General features: G+C 33.9%; 1 protein-coding gene across 2 annotated transcripts in view; it reads left to right on the top strand.

Moving 5' to 3' along the window:
• The window catches only part of LOC105257462, a 95,079-nt gene that overhangs the window by 29,161 nt on the left and 48,761 nt on the right, over positions 1 to 17,157 (top strand). For both annotated transcript variants that reach the window (XM_011268094.3, XM_011268093.3), the window contains exons 6-7: positions 12,746 to 12,888; positions 14,568 to 14,911. In XM_011268094.3, coding sequence (XP_011266396.1) covers positions 12,746 to 12,888; positions 14,568 to 14,911 — 487 coding nt within the window. The remainder of the gene's footprint in view (positions 1 to 12,745; positions 12,889 to 14,567; positions 14,912 to 17,157) is intronic.

Here is a 17,157-nt window from a genome sequence, read left to right as displayed (position 1 = left end):
GTATTCGTCGGAAAATCTGTACCCTCCATAAATTATATGGTGCGGTCGCAGTGAGTCGCTCATACCGCCCCAAAGTTAAAATATTCAGCTTTGATATGGAAACGCGTTATTACCATAACGCCGTCGCGCGATTCGATTCCGTTTCCCGGCTTTAATCAGTGCGATAAATCTAATACGCTTCGCTTGTTAATCTGCTCCAGGTCACAAATATCCATCAGCAGCATGTAGTTCCATTCTTTTCATAATTTCGAAAATTTTGAAAATAATATACAATGTACAAATAATATGGAATTATAACAGGCATTTTAACAAATTTATCAGAAAAATAATTTTGAGAAATTTTAGCGATTTTAAAGTTGATATTGCAATATTTCAAAATTGATATTGCAATTATGTATATAAAAGAAAAGAGAATAGTAATCTGCAAATTTATTATACAATATTTTTGATTATATGCACAAATTTTGAGTCTTAGATTCGAGATAGAAGATTAAAAAATTAATGGTAAAAAAAGACATTAATTTTTCTTTGTTTTCTTCGCGTTTAGAATGCGCGGAGCTCCTGAAATATTTAATTTATTTATTTTTTAATACACTTGAACAGAAATTATACAATACAGATTATGCAATAGAATATTATCCTTATTATTCTGATATGGTATTTCATGTTGAAAAAGAAATGAATATCCAGCGACATATGGTTCCATTCTTTTCATAATTTCGAAAATTTTGAAAATAATATGCAATGTACAAATAATATGGAATTATAACAGGCATTTTAACAAATTTATCAGAAAAATAATTTTGAGAAATTTTAGCGATTTTAAAGTTGATATTGCAATATTTCAAAATTGATATTGCAATTATGTATATAAAAGAAAAGAGAATAGTAATCTGCAAATTTATTATACAATATTTTTGATTATATGCACAAATTTTGAGTCTTAGATTCGAGATAGAAGATTAAAAAATTAATGGTAAAAAAAGACATTAATTTTTCTTTGTTTTCTTCGCGTTTAGAATGCGCGGAGCTCCTGAAATATTTAATTTATTTATTTTTTAATACACTTGAACAGAAATTATACAATACAGATTATGCAATAGAATATTATCCTTATTATTCTCGTATGGTATTTCATGTTGAAAAAGAAATGAATATCCAGCGACATGTGGTTCCATTCTTTTCATAATTTCGAAAATTTTGAAAATAATATACAATGTACAAATAACATGTAATTATAACAGAAATTTTTTTAACTAATTTATCAGAAAAACAATTTCGAGAAATTTTAGCAATTTTAAAGTCGAAATTGATATTTCAATTATGTATGTAAAGGAAAAAAGAACAGTAATCTGCAAATTTATTATACAATATTTTTGATTATATGCACAAATTTTGTTGAAGCAAATGATAATTTTGAGATGAGAGAGATAATTAAGATTTCTTAGATTTGAGATAAAAGAAGATTAAAAAATTAAGTATGCGTGGAGCTCCCGAAATGTTTAATTACTTTATTTTTTAATACACTTGAGCAGAAATTATACAATATAGATTATACAATAGAATATTATCCTTATTCTCGCATAGTATCTCACGTTAAAAAAGATATAATAAATACGCACGATGCATACATATATTATATGAATATTACTCGCAGTTGCTAAGAAGTGTTACAATAGAATCGCGGAACTGACTATGAATATACGCTTGGGAAAACATTGAGAGAGAGAGAGAGAGAGAGAAAGAGAATAAACGCAAGAATATATTTATGATATCAGAGTACCATTAATTGTTGATATTTCACTGTATAGTGTTGATATTTCACTCGCTTGGGTGCTACGTGTAGTTGTACATGCAGTTTTCTCATCTTCAGTGCTCTGTTAATCCTGTGTATTTAATCGTCTGTCGGAAGGGTTTTGATGTATACATTTCCTCGAAAATTTGGTCGTATATTCCGGGGTGAACTACTAACTGGACAGGACGTTTCGCGGGTACTATCTCTTAATATTTATTACACTTTTAGCACTAAGCTCTATATATTGAAACACACTGGAGCGCATTGATTGAGTACTTTAAATAATAATGTTTCTGAAGCATCCGATCATCTCGATGATGACGTGTGTGTATTTTCGGTAGAGATAATTATAAGGATATAAGAACGTGAATTTTTTTTCTCAACTTTCTTTATTTCTCTTTCTCCTTCTATGACTCTTGCAAAATAAAGATTGCACTTGATTTCGCTTAAACCTAGACATTAAAATTATTGAAATATTTGGATTTGTCTATAATATTAAATAGAGAATTTTTTTTAACTCTTGACAGTCAGAAGAGATTATCGATAAACTGTTCTAAATATTTGACGAAATATTTTATAGACAATACGCTTGCTCTACCAGTATTTTTTATCTGCGAAATACTTTTTAATCTCGTCACACGTCAGCTTTTTATCCCAATATTTTCTACTGTATTATCTATAAAATTGTTGAATATCGATCATACTTTAAGCTAAACATTATTTTCATTTGAAAAGATCAATTGATAATATTTAAAACCAATCAACCGTAATATCTATCCATTTTTCTTTCCAATACTAGATTTATGCAAATATTATTTTCGACGGGCGATCTTGACAGCGATCAAAAAATTTTCAACTCTGTTTTTTGTATAAGTAAATATTTTTAAATGTAATATATGTGTTTATCATTGTTTACCTTTTTGCTCGTAAACAATTAAAAATTTACACAATAGCTTAATTTTTTATTAATTTATTTAACGTTTATGATATAGAAAATACATAGTTGCATACTTGAACGTAAACATTTCATCTGAAATTAATTAAAAAATATATTATTTAAATTTGATCTGCAAAACTGAAATATCACATATGAAGATAAATATTGAATTCTATAAAAAAGAACTTGTTTTTAACTGCAAATTCAAACCGAAGAGACAAAGATTAAATGCCATGTCACATAATCCGGGGTCTGCTTGAAATGAGTGAGAGGACACTTTCGTAGATTAAGAATAGTTTGCAGTGAAATAACGGAATAAATGTTGACGTACGTCATATCATTTTAAATTGCAATAAATGATGAATCGTTCGTTTAAGATATTGATGCAGCTGGAAAAGCGAGCTTGAAAAGCGCATTACTTTTGCCGTCGTTTCGTGACCGCTTTCTCCGTGTCTTCCATTCGCGACACCAATAATTTATACAGCTGTATTTCGTTTTTCGTCTTGAAAGCGTACGGGATTTAACTAATATACATCGCGTCCGTTTTCTAGCATGATGCTTGAACTATTCTCAATTAGTCTCGCTTATTTGGTTTTCGGACGCATGGCGCAACCTTTAATTAGATCAATTACGCGCCTGGTTTCGCATACGTGCACCTTTATCAAACTTCTCATTGTTTTCTGCAAACATTTCTGTTATTTCGTTTTGTTCTTAGTGTGTATGCACGCGTGTCTTTTTTGATATAAAATACCGCCGGCGATTTGAATAATTGCTTTTTTTTTTATTCTGTCATATGCGTGTCGTGTGCTTGCTCATGCAAATAGTGAGTTATATTCGCGAGTGTTTTTTCCCCGTTCTAGTGCGATACACGATTGGATACTGATTTTTCATCGTTTGTTTTTAGAAACTCTATTACAGTTATTTTAATTGCACATTGTGCACTCGTTAAAAATATAGATCGATCGCATAAAAGGGAAGAAAATGGGAGATATTAATGTTATAATAGATTAAATATCATAATATACAGCCATTTATTCTTTGTCATTGAAAGTGTCTTTTACTTGTTAAATTGATCATCGATTAATATTCAAATGAGCCTCGTCTCCCTTACATAAGGCTTAAGGTGTATGATAGAGATTAGAGGAAGTACCCTTGTCAAGCGACTTGCTCGAAGCTTTGATAATGTAGGATAATATCGTGACAATGTATGCACATTAGAGGCCAAGTAACCTAAACCAATAATGAGTTAATGCTTTTGATGTGCGTAATAGTCTCACGCATATATGAACGTATGAATAGCTAAGTACGTGATAATGAGAATCACGTCGAGCATAAGCGGTATTTATCAAGATGTCTCTCTGACGTTAAGGCAAATTTTGATCTTAATTAGCATTTCCTATTATTTCCCGATTGAATCCAGAGAGCTCCCCCTGAAACAATGAATGATTTGGCAAGGGGTTAATCTATCTGGCAATAGATAGTAGTAGATAGCATATCGATATTTCAGCGTGTCTCGCTTACTCGAGTTAGGATTTACTTACTCGTGTAGCGTGAGTTTGAGTTAATACAACTTCACTGGATCGCGACCGAGATGAGGAAACGTCTGAGAGTCCATTATGGGCTCTCCGATTAATCGATGGCCTTGCTGCGGTAAGTGCGAAATTATTCGATCGTATCTGAACAAAGTGCCCGCGAAGCGAGTCGATTGTATTTTTAATTGTTATTTCTAAATGTTTATTTCTAAATGCCTTTGCATCTGGTAAGTAAGGTGGAATGTTAGGTTGAATTTTTGATTCTCTCTCTAAAAGGTGACTCTCTCTCTCTCCTTTATTGATTTTTACAAAGAGACATATCTTTCATCGACAAGGCGAGATATTTATTGCAAATTTATTTGGCCAAAAGCACTCTTGCATATTGAACGATTTCTTAGATTTTTATAAAATAATTTTACGCTTACTGTGCAATTTCTATCTTTTTTGGGAAAGCTTCTAATAATTTTTGGCATTGTATATTCAATTACATTGTTTAATGTGAAAATACAAAGAGCACTGCAGCTGTTTGATGTTCGACAATTACGCTAATTTCGCAAACCAGAGATTTGCATGCTAACAAAAATTTGTTACACTTTCTCGGATTCGACTTTGTCGAATCGTTGACTTGCTATCGTGCGTTCGTTTCACTTGCAGCGACGGCTTCCAACAGCACGAAACTTTTTCGGAGTCACACAAAAGGAAGGAAGATTAACCTAGTGACTGGACCGACACTGTGTAAGCCCTATATGTCAATCCACCAAAAATCTCTGGCTTATCTGACCTGGCTTATCCGCTAATTTAGAGTACACAACCCGTCAGTGAGATAAAAGAGGGGAATTCTTTGACGGTTTCTACTCCGCGTGTATCTGAGTTTCATCAAATGCTTATCCGGGGCAAAGAAAATTCTACAAAGTATCGAAAATGTTTATCGGATATCTCAAGTTTATCAACTATATATATCAGAAGAGCTTGTTTTAGTATTGGCAGTCGCGTACAAAATCCACTTTCAGTTCGGGAACAAAATATCGCGAGTAACTTAAATGTTGGAAAACTAAACTGGATACACAACGTATTGCTTTTTCCGAAGGAACGATTCGCATAATTTGAGTAGTTAAATAGAGAAATGCGAGTGAGCTTTCCTTTTCGGAAAAATCAATTTTATATCAATCACAATCTTCTCCGGGTTATGTACTTTGTTTGTCGCACATTGTCACAATCATCTTTTCTCGCGTCGCTCCATCGCATCGAATCCAATCACAATTAACGAGGAGACAATTTTTTCAAATAACGACATCGGTAGAAAAACGTCTGAATAGAATAGAAACGTAACAGAGTAGAATTTCAGCTGGGGCAAAAAAATTCATTGTATTTCATCTGCATCCGTCGACGCGCGATATAGATTTTATATGAGATATACAGGGTGTCCCATTTTAATGCCCCACCCCAAATAACTTTCTTATTTTTAATTTTAGAAAAAGATGTTTCAGACAAAAGTTGTATGGTTTCGAGGGGGACATAAGATGGTACCATTAATTTGATCTTGAAGAGTCACATGAAGGTTACGTGAAGATCATTTTCAATTTCTTAAATGGAACACCCTATATATTTTTGCATATTCTTGTAGCTTATCTCGAGAGCTTTCCAAAACACTATAAATAAACATTTTTTCATCAAGTACGTTTCGAGTAATGAGGCTTGAAATCATTTCTTAATTTTACATAAACCATAAAATATCTTGTAAAATATTCATTTTTTGATTATCTTACCTTAATACTTTTATGTACAAAATAATGAGAGAAATCCATTGGTGCAAAGAAAACATACAGTTGTTTTTAAGAAAAAAATATGTAATTTGCAATTAACAATTCCATATTTTTTCTTAAAAACAACTGTATGTTTTCTTTACACCAATTGATTTCTCTCATTATTTTGTACATAAAAGTATTAAGGTAAGATAATCAAAAAATGAATATTTTACAAGATATTTTATGGTTTATGTAAAATTAAGAAATGATTTCAAGCCTCATTACTCGAAACGTACTTGATGAAAAAATGTTTATTTATAGTGTTTTGGAAAGCTCTCGAGATAAGCTACAAGAATATGCAAAAATATATAGGGTGTTCCATTTAAGAAATTGAAAATGATCTTCACGTAACCTTCATGTGACTCTTCAAGATCAAATTAATGGTACCATCTTATGTCCCCCTCGAAACCATACAACTTTTGTCTGAAACATCTTTTTCTAAAATTAAAAATAAGAAAGTTATTTGGGGTGGGGCATTAAAATGGGACACCCTGTATACGCGAGAGAACAAAAACATATCCCTTCGTAAAGCACCGTCAGCAGATTGTTACAAAATGTGCGCGTGATATATACGCGTTTTCTCGCGCGGTAAGAAATTGAAACGTATTTGACTTGCAGGCGGGTTTCCCCTTAAGTTCTCGGGAACACGAACCGTTTATATCTTGATACGTCCTAAAAGTTTCAGTGGTATCCGGGAGTTGGGACAAGAGGATCGTCCGGATCCGGACGAACGAGAAAGAGCGGAAGAGACTCTCGCTATTGAAGACAACGGAGGCGGAAGTTTTCTGCCTCCGCTGTGTTTTTAAGTGACGAGAGACGCTATATGGTCGGACAACATACTCGAATCGATAAGAGCGCGCTGCGGTACACATCTATATCACTCTACTACGGGGCTGTTGTACGTAGCTAAAGCGAAAGGTCGGATCGCGAAGTTTTGCTTTTGCGGACTCGCACTCACTTGTACGTGTACGTTTGAGAGCGCGCGATTTCCTGTGCAAATCGACATTCGCGACAGCTGCGTTTCGCTATCGAGCACGTCGTTAAGAACGTTAGCGATATTATAATAAATGCGATAAAAGGCTTTTTCTTTTTATACATTAACGTAAATTTTTATCACGTAAAAAGATATTATTTGCTACGTTCTATCGATCCAGGATGTCCACTCCCTCGAGAAACGTAGAAACTGGAATTCTTAGAAAGTATTGTATCTGGAAAAATCAATTGTCATGAAATTTTATTAGGACTTGAGAAATTTTTCGTAAAATTCTTTCTTTGGTATTTTGCCTCTCGTATCGTCGGTGAGTTAATAAATTATGCGTTTAAAATATAAACATCTATTTCTGATTATATATTCAATATTGTCTTAATAAAATATTGAATATTATATTTTTTATTGTAATTTTTAATGGTAAAAAAATGAAAATTTACATGAAATGAAAAATGTTTATCTTACGAAAGTTATTCATTTGTTTGCAATACATTTATAAATGTAGCATATAAAACTTAAGAGACTATTGAAATTATTTTTCCTTCATATGAATAAAAAATATAAAAAAATAATAAAAAATCATGTAATAAAAAACTTACTTTATAAAATTGTATCAAAAAGAAATTGCTTTAAAATATTCTCTTGGCTCGAAATTTTGAATAAAAATAGTTGAAAGATTAAGGAATTTTAGGGAATTTTTTACAAAATTTTAATGGAATTTAAATCCTATTAAACTCAAGAGACTTTAATTTTAAATTTTAATTAAAAATATCTTTATTCAATTATTATATAGAGAACGATACGATCAGCCAGTGTTTCTTTCAAATGGCTCGACTACATTCACAATATTGTAGAGCTTAATTACTCTTTCAAGCGCACAATCTACCTCATTCTATTTTCATGTTTACAGTCCGATCGTGTTCTGCAATTAGCGATGGTCATCAGACTAATAACATTTGCAAGATTCGATTCAAATCAAAACGCGCTCGGATTTGAAGTGTTTGTAAACGATGTTTAATCGAAGCCGGTTCCGAAAATCGATCAGATTAATCCGAGAAAGACTCGTAGTATTCAAATTATGTCGTATCTAATTCTGTGCACTTGATTAAATATATTTCGGAGTCTCATATGCACAAGTTCTATTATATATCTTCCGTCTTCGATAAATGGAGATAAACTTTAGCAAATTGGAAAGGTGCCTTTTTCAACGTAGCTACTATTTGTCGGTATTATTTACATAGAACACATAAATTGCATCTAAGAGCTAGTTACGTAATTATCTCGTAGCACTTGCAGTTTCCACAGAATTTACGTGGGTGATTTTGCATAATGGACGCGTTTTATACAAAGTATGAGCCCGAGCTGTTCTCTAACAGTTTGGAAATTCGGCGAAAGTTTACTGTGCCAACCTGGACCGTATAACTACATACATTGCAGCGTGGAACAATGGATAGTTAAACTCTCTCCTCTCATTGTGTCAAACATTGGATCTTTAATTCCCTTTGTATCAATCGGCATAGAATTTCGCGCCAATTATTTATGCGCGGAAAAATATCTCTATCGAATATCTACGTTGTTCGCTACATGTTTCAACATCGATGTTTCACTCCGTTATTTCGTTATTTTACGAGTCTTTGACGAAGCGACGTTGTAATCTTAAATGGAAGAAAAAAATAAGTGTTCTTTTTATTTTACCGTACCGGTCTGTGTAGACGTGATCTCTTCGCATATGTTAAAAGACGGCTTTAAAACTTTCCACGGCTTTGTAGCAAAGCTATGTAGCCGTTGTTTTCCTACGAGGACGAACACCGTCCACCCTCACGACCCTTTCTACCGTCGTACTTTGAGGCGCGCGGGTGCGCTGCGAAAGTAATCTAAGAGCTTGGTATACACAAGACTCTCTAGATCCGTCTCATTCATAATTTACAGGGTACTGGAACACTAGCGAGAGAGAACCGCCATTCTCGCGTTTCTATGTACTCTGTGTTCGTCGAGTACCTGGCGCTGTCTCCTGCATTAACTCAATCGCTCTTGCGTCTTATATTTTGCATTCTTTATACTTTATGCGTATTACGGGGAAATTTTTATTATTGCCGTTATATTATATTTTCGGAGAATTTTTTATTCGGAGAGGGTCTCGAGGAATCCGATACAAAGTATTGTTATTTACTAATTATTTTCTTTCGTCGGTAACTCGTAATTTTTTTCTATTTCTTTAATATCTTCGTATCACAATGAGTTTATATGTTTATTTGTACTTTTAATTTTGAGTTTTTTTCTTTATTATACGATTATATTATTATAGCGAACGTTATTATTATTCCGTCTTTAGATATTTATTACACTGCCAATGGGGTCTATATTTTATTCGCTCTTCGTTCTATTATTATAGAGTTTATTATTATAGAGCATATTATTTTTTCTTATAATAATCTGTTTGACACGTAGATTTTTTATTTCTTGTTTTTAAAATGCTTTGAATTAATTTACACCTTGAAATTGAATTAACTTTGAATTAATAACAATTTAGCAGCAAGTAAATTTCTGCGAAACCTGTTAATATAGTTTTAGATTTATGTTTGCATGACCCAGTAACATTCTTGCACGCTATCTCCGGAAAGAACGTTTCATATAATATACGAAATTAATACGTATACATGTAATATACGAAATTAATTATAAGAGAGACGAATATTTAATAGAGTAATGTAAGAATATATAAAAAATGGTCACAATAAATTTAATAATCTATTTTTTATTTTTTTTTCATCAGTATGTATTTTGCATTTATTTTCACGTAACGTGCTTCGCGTTCATCGAAACTCGAAATAGTTGCTCCAGAATTTGATTATTCTTTAAACACACGAGACCGTAGCTCTGTTAGTTGCGTTTCATGATGACACAATTCCATCAGATATATCATGTAATTACGGATACGTTTTTGTCGCTACCGGATCTCGTCAAGCGCCTGTCCGAACCGCAGAAAATCGAGACGTAGATTACCGTGACCGAACCGACCGAGTCTGTATATCATTAGCGACAGCACGGGCATCGAAATTCGCTTTGACGGAAATTGGGTAACGCGACCACTATCGTGCCATTAAATGCCATAGCGTAGCTTTGCGTGCCATGCCAAATGTCACGGAGAATACACTACTCGATAAACGATGGCACGTGGAAGCAATAACGGAGATAATGATGTTTCTCTGCGATAGCGTAATCACAATGAAAGACTCTTACTCTGCAGTTTCATCGATCCTTGAAACTTTCTCTGTTGTATACACAACATATCTCTTCCTGTTATTTCACAGATATCTTTTGTATCAGTTATGTCTAACCGAGATGATTACACAAGCTAACAGTTTGTTTTTCAAATAATAATAATAATAATAACAATGATGTACAGGATGTTTCTTAATAAGAATTTTAGATGATTCTTTGTCGAAAATTAAGGGAGGTTTTTCATATAAACAAAAAGGTTCTAATACAAAATTGAATAGAGGTTGCTAGTGTCATCCCCTTAAATACGGGAGATTGAAAAAAATATTAATAAATAATCTTTTTACTAGTAGAAAATATCCATCTAATTTCATTTCTTTAACTTGTTCCAAATTTGAGGAAAAAAATGAAAACCCAATTTTTATCCCCCTTTTCGGAGGAGTAAGTTTACATGGGGGATGTAGGATTATATGTTTATATGAAAAACCCCCCTTAATTTTCGAGAAAGAATCTCCTAAAATTTTTCGCACTTATTAATAAATATCCTGTATAATAATATTGTTATTGCTAATATATTATATATCATATATCTGAGATAAAAACATTAAAAAACATTAAAAAACAATTTAAAAAATTAAAAAAAAATCTATCGTTTTGTCATCTGATATACGGTTCCTTTAAGATATTTGAGAAATCTTATTTTTATCACATCGCAATGCGAGACTGGAAAATAGAACACTTTGCTATTTTCGTGTAAGATACATAGAATTTCGTTCGGAGAATGTGTGAATTTCAACTTTATAAAGGCAGGGAATAGAATTTCCACTTGCATTCCTAAAATTAAATTGAACAAGATCCTATTTTCTATATCCGAAGCGTTACCTTCCATTCCGAGGAGCTATAGCGCTTCTTATTTCGGCTTCCGGTATCTACCGGAGGTGGAAAGCGTTCCGATGCGCTTTAAATAGGAGTGTCTCAAGCCGATTTAATTACGCGACTTACAAGACGGTGCACTCTCTGCGCGAACTGCAGTTTCCTCGTGTCGTACACAAGACCATCGCGGAGAGAAATTTAATTAGTCAGATATATCGGACGACTTGCCGCTTGTCAAAACTCCCTTATCGGACTTGCCTCCGTGATTCCGCCTTTCGCCCGTCGTATTGTCGTTCGGATTTCTCGACAGATTGCGGGCGCTCGTACAACTGCTCCACTTGTTCCACTTCAGTCAAGCTGCATCGATATGCCGCTATCTTTTGACGACCGAATCTGACAATAAGAACACGACGTGGCGGGAATTTTGCATTATGACAATCTGTGTTGCATTCATCTCAAGTATACCGTCCATCTGTTCCTCATCATCTTTTTTCTTGTCTCTCGAGTGATATAAATTTTTTTTATGACATAGAGATGACTCGACTGAGTTATGAGTTTTCATCTGTCATTTGTAATTTCATCCCACTTTAAACAGCATATATACGTTTTATATACTTTTGATAATTTTGACGATTTTTTTTTGTAAAGGGAAATTAATAAAAAATTGCACGATGTGGCTTGAGTTGCCGTCAATTATATTTATTTATTCGTTCGCAAACATTTTTCGCCGGCAACTTCGCTAAACATTTAATCACCGGAATTGGAAAAAGTAAAGCGGGTTTTATAATAGGTATTATATTATACTAGCGTGGCGTTTTATCATGCGCGACGTCTTATTTTGAACGTGACAACAAAATCTCGCGGGATATTACAATGTGTCCGCGATATTACACAAGTATGATAATCCGCGCGTTATATATGCATAATACATGTAGGATACATAATGGAATAAAATTTCAAGTATCGGTTGTAATTTCCCGTCGATCGTAATTTCCCATCACCCGCGGTCGTAGATTTTTCTTTAGCATCTTTTTTTTTCTTTAATAGTTACATAAAACGAGATTGGAAGTTTAAATGGGCGTCGTTAAAGAATTTTAAAACGCGTCAAGTAATTACACGCGGTTGCAACCAGAGGAGGGGCAAGGGGAGGGATCACGAGTGTCAAAGTTCAGGAACGAGTTCTCTCCTGGCGCAGATAAAAATTGCAACGATTTGACGAGCCGGTCGATGACACACCAATCTAATTATAATCATTCCGCGTGTTAGCGCCACGTGTATTTGCATAGCGTATTCATATCGCATTATTAGATAATAAGTTGATTATCGATCGCCTTTCGATTATTTAGCGACCCAATTCGAAATGCGTAAAGCGAACACGCGCAACGGCCGGAAATGTCAATGGCAGACAATACAGTTGATTGCCGCGTATGCCATTTTGCGTCTATCACGAATAATCTGTTCACTCAATCAGCGCAATCTATTTTATTTACCTTGAGATTTATTATCATTTTCACGTACGATGATCGAAACGTTCACGCATTTTCTTTCGCTCCATTGTAGACGATGTATATCGAGTTAAGATATTTTTGTTTTCAGCGACGGCCGATTGGTAGAAGGTGATCAAATATTGGCGATCGATGGGCAGCCTTTAGACTCGAACATCTCTCATGAGCAGGCGATCTCGATCCTTCAGAAGGCCCGTGGTCTGGTTGAGCTAGTCGTAGCAAGAAGCACCCAAGGTAATTACCACAATCTTGCCAATTCGTTTATGTTGGAAATTGAAATCTTCCTCGTAGGTTTTTACGATTCGCAAAAACCTGAAATGCAGATTTGCAAAGAAGATGATTTCGTATTCAAATAATAACATAATGGTTGTTGCACACAAATTTGAGTGCAATGGTTCAGTATTTATCGCAGAATATTCAAATTATTCATAGGTCAAATATCATTATGTATAGATTTTTTAAATTAATTTGTTTTCGTCCAGATATATTTTCTCCTTGCAATTATGTAATCTTTATAAAAACAATGTCGTGCATGTGATAAGAAAAAAAGATATTGTTAAAAATCATTATATGGTAATTTCTCGATGAACGGTATTCGTGTCAGTATAAATTTTGATTTTCGTTGAATTTCTCACGTCGCGGAGAGCTAAATTAGTTTGGCTAACTTTTTTTTTTCTGGCATGGTCATTGCATATGGAACAGAGCAAACTCGTCCTAGATTGTCCATGCGTGTACGCGATGCGAATAACGCTATGCGAATAGTCGCTTTGCGAGAATGTCGCTTTACCGCAATGTTAACTTTTATTATTTTATACCACGGAATTTCATAAATGTGTTAACAATTTCGCAAAGTTAATTCAACATTCGAACAACTCAACCATTCGAACAACTTTTATGGGCCCTTTTTTAAGCGTTAGCCTTGCATATCTTTCTGTATTAATTTATTTTTGAGAATTTATCGAAAACAATTGTTTCATGTCACAAACAAGATTTTATTAGATAATTATTGAAAGATTACATAATAATTGAAAGGTTACATAATAATTGAAAGATTACATAATAAGAAGTGATTGTGATTGCTCAATAGACGTTTGAGAACTCTTTGCAAATGAATAAATTGTTTGGCATCGATAGAGAAATTATATATTGATGATATTAATAAAACATGCATTGTAATTATTATCATTTTCCAATATTATCTTATGAATAATATATTAGAGAAAAACATTCCAACTCTAATTTATGTAATTTTACATTTTTAATATTTCATTTGTATTATAAAATTGATACAAAAAAATAACCTTATGAAAATTTTTTTGAAACGTTTCAACAATCTTTTTCTATACGATATATGCCACAATATATGTAAACAAATAAATTATGCCGGGATCTAGTTTAACATTGATAGAAATCATATGTTGACAAACAATATTGCAAATACATTTCTTAATATTTCCAATCATTTGCAATTATTTTTCAATGTTATCTCTTATGAATAGTACGCTCGAATTAAGAATCACAAGTTTAATCTATAGGATTTTATATCTTTTGTCGCTATTGTGTACAATTGATGATAAACAAAAGAAAATTCTATAGTACAAGTAATATTTTTCTGAAAAATTATAGTATCGCGTTCTCATTAGTTATATGATATATAATACCGAGATGGCAATATTATGCTCAATATAATATGTCAAACGTATCATTGAAATATGGTAATCATGAAAATATGATTTACCTAGAGGAGATGAATAATAATAATGTTTTCGTATATATAAAATTATCGCGGGATTAAAGAGAAAGAGATAATTAAAAGCATTATTTTGCACTTATTGCATATTCATTAACGTCTTGATGAAATTACGTCTTGATGGAGTTAAATAATTGACGAAACCGTGTACTGCTGTTGACAGACGTTGGGAGCTCTTTGCCAACGGATGAATTGTCCGGTGGTTCGAGTTCGACAGCGGCCGCAGGAGCAGCGTCGTCCATCGTCGGCGGCGGCGGCGGTGCCGCTGCTGGGAACAACCAGACAAGTTCCGACAAGGATCAATCGGTGTCAGTGTCATCCACCATCGTTACACCGGGACCGACCCCGAAGTCAAGCCAACCGGCCAGCACCACTTCGGCGGCGACCCCGACGCCCACACATACGCCAACACCCACGCCGACCTCGACACCGATACCTGGAGGCCTCGTTATCGAAAGGAGCCCCTCCGCCGTCAGCGACGCCTCCAAGAGTGGCTCTGACATGGTGGTAAGTTTTTTCCCTCTTCCTCCTTGATTCAAGACCGATTCCTTGATTCGTTCTTTAGACTGACCTTTTAATTTGATTGAAAAAAAAAAATCAAGTCGGGAATTTTTCGGGCATTTTAGAAGACAATTAAAATTAAGTATTCTAAAATTTTATTAAAATTCTTTATACAATCTATTCTTATATATCTTATAAAATTCTTTATATAATCTATTTAAAATTGTTTTTCTCATTTATAATCAACACATTGTTCTATAGAGATGATTAGATTATAGATACTGATTTCTTTTCACGAGGTCATAGCATTTTACTTCCGATTTAACAATTCAGGTCTCTCCCTCCCTCGCTTTTTCTTTTGTTTTTTTCTCTTTCGCTGAAATGAAAGATCCGGGATCTTTCCTCTTTACAGAGACCATTGTGCTGAATACTTTTCCATGTAAAGGGATGTTCTTCATTGCCTCTTAATAAGCACGCTGCTCTCTCGACAGCCTTCTTATTTTATCCTGTAGCTCATAGTCGAGTATTCACGAGATCGTCTTATACAGCAAATTTTGCAAAGCCTTCCTCAGACTCGAGGGTACTACGGGCCGAAAGAAATATTTACACTGGAGCCGCTCGAGTGATGACACGCCGATAAAATCCCGATCAATAGCCCTGGCATAATTGGCCTCATTTAGGAACCTTTCCATGCGACACACCTCCTTTTTTTATTCCCCTTCAGTCGCGATAATAGAAATAATGGAGTGGCTACAACGGAAATAGAATTATTGGTACGGCTTTGCCGACATCTCGAGGCGATACATTTCTCTCGCCAATAATATTTATCTTATATCTGTTGTTATCTTATATCGACTGGACATCTCTCATGTATGGATACGTTGGGAGTATAACCTTTTATATATGAGATATTATTACATTTTTTCAAGTTGAATTTTTAAGAAAATATTCAGGATCTTTTTTAATCTTAGTTTCTCGTTCGATCTACTTTTAAAAATTTCATCAAGACGTTAATGAATATGCAATAAGTGCAAAATAATGCTTTTAATTATCTCTTTCTCTTTAATCCCGGCGATAATTTTATATATACGAAAACGTTATTATTATTCATCTCCTCTAGGTAAACCATATTTTCATGATTACCATATTTCAATGATACGTTTGACATATTATTGATACATTATTAAATTAACATAAAATAATATATTAACATGTTACACGAGCGCGCTTATCGAATTATATCGAATTATATATCGAATATTTTGAAGAGCAATCCTAAACAGTTAATTGCAGTAGTTTATTCGAAACCTATCGATTACCAGGAGAGTTTTCGATCAGCCGAACGAAACGCAGCGATTTCTCCCAATTTCTCGACATTCTTCGATATATCTAGATCGAGTGGTTTTTTTCAATCGTAGATAAATTGGGCGCCCATTCGCTTTCCCCCTCCCTCATCCGCCTCTTCCTCTCCTCCTGTCTTCGGGCGCGATAACAGCAGCGGTGGGGTGGGTGGCTGCGATGGAAATAGAATTATCGGTAAAGAGTTTCGCTGCCGTTCTCTGGGCAATACCGGTTCTCTGCAGGCAAGGTTTGCGTGATCTTTAAAATTTATCGTCCATTATCGGTGAGAAACTGTGGAATCGTTTATCCTCGTGACGATGCCATTTCGATGGAACATTTAATCGTAACAAATTGACACTTTCCTCCTTTGAATTAGATCTATGGCTTTCTGTATGTTTGCGTCGGTGTGTCTGGTTTTCGATATTCCGTCGCAATTAATTTTATCCGACGAAAATGGAACGATGTACAGATTAACACACTTCCGCTGTTGTTCAAAGTTTGCACAAAAGTCTGTTGTATTATCGGCGATATCGGTTAACGGTGGAACCGCTCATAAATAACGCGAATTGAAACGGAATTGATTACGAAGCAAGTTTCAGCAGGCGTTTAAATCTAACACGTGACTTAAAATATTGACTTTTTTTATCTCGTATTTTCTTCCCTCGTGAAACAAAATCGCGATTATTATAGAAAATAAAGTTTACGCGATGTTACGATTTTTAATATTTATCTGCGTTTATGAAAAATATATTGAGATATTTATACAAATTCATATCTATCGCATTGTATCTCATACGTTATTTATCGTATAATATTTATATTATTCGTGAGTATAAAGAGAATTTTAGCGAATTCTCAAGATATTCGATCGTACACATCTGTCAGTGTGTTTATTTTTCTATTAGCATTAT

Source organism: Camponotus floridanus, unplaced genomic scaffold (assembly GCF_003227725.1).
Source record: "Camponotus floridanus strain SB8 unplaced genomic scaffold, Cflo_v7.5 scaffold69, whole genome shotgun sequence".
NCBI classification, from domain to species: domain Eukaryota; kingdom Metazoa; phylum Arthropoda; class Insecta; order Hymenoptera; family Formicidae; genus Camponotus; species Camponotus floridanus.
Note: the sequence above shows the minus strand (reverse complement) of the source record. Positions and strands in the feature narration are given on the sequence as shown.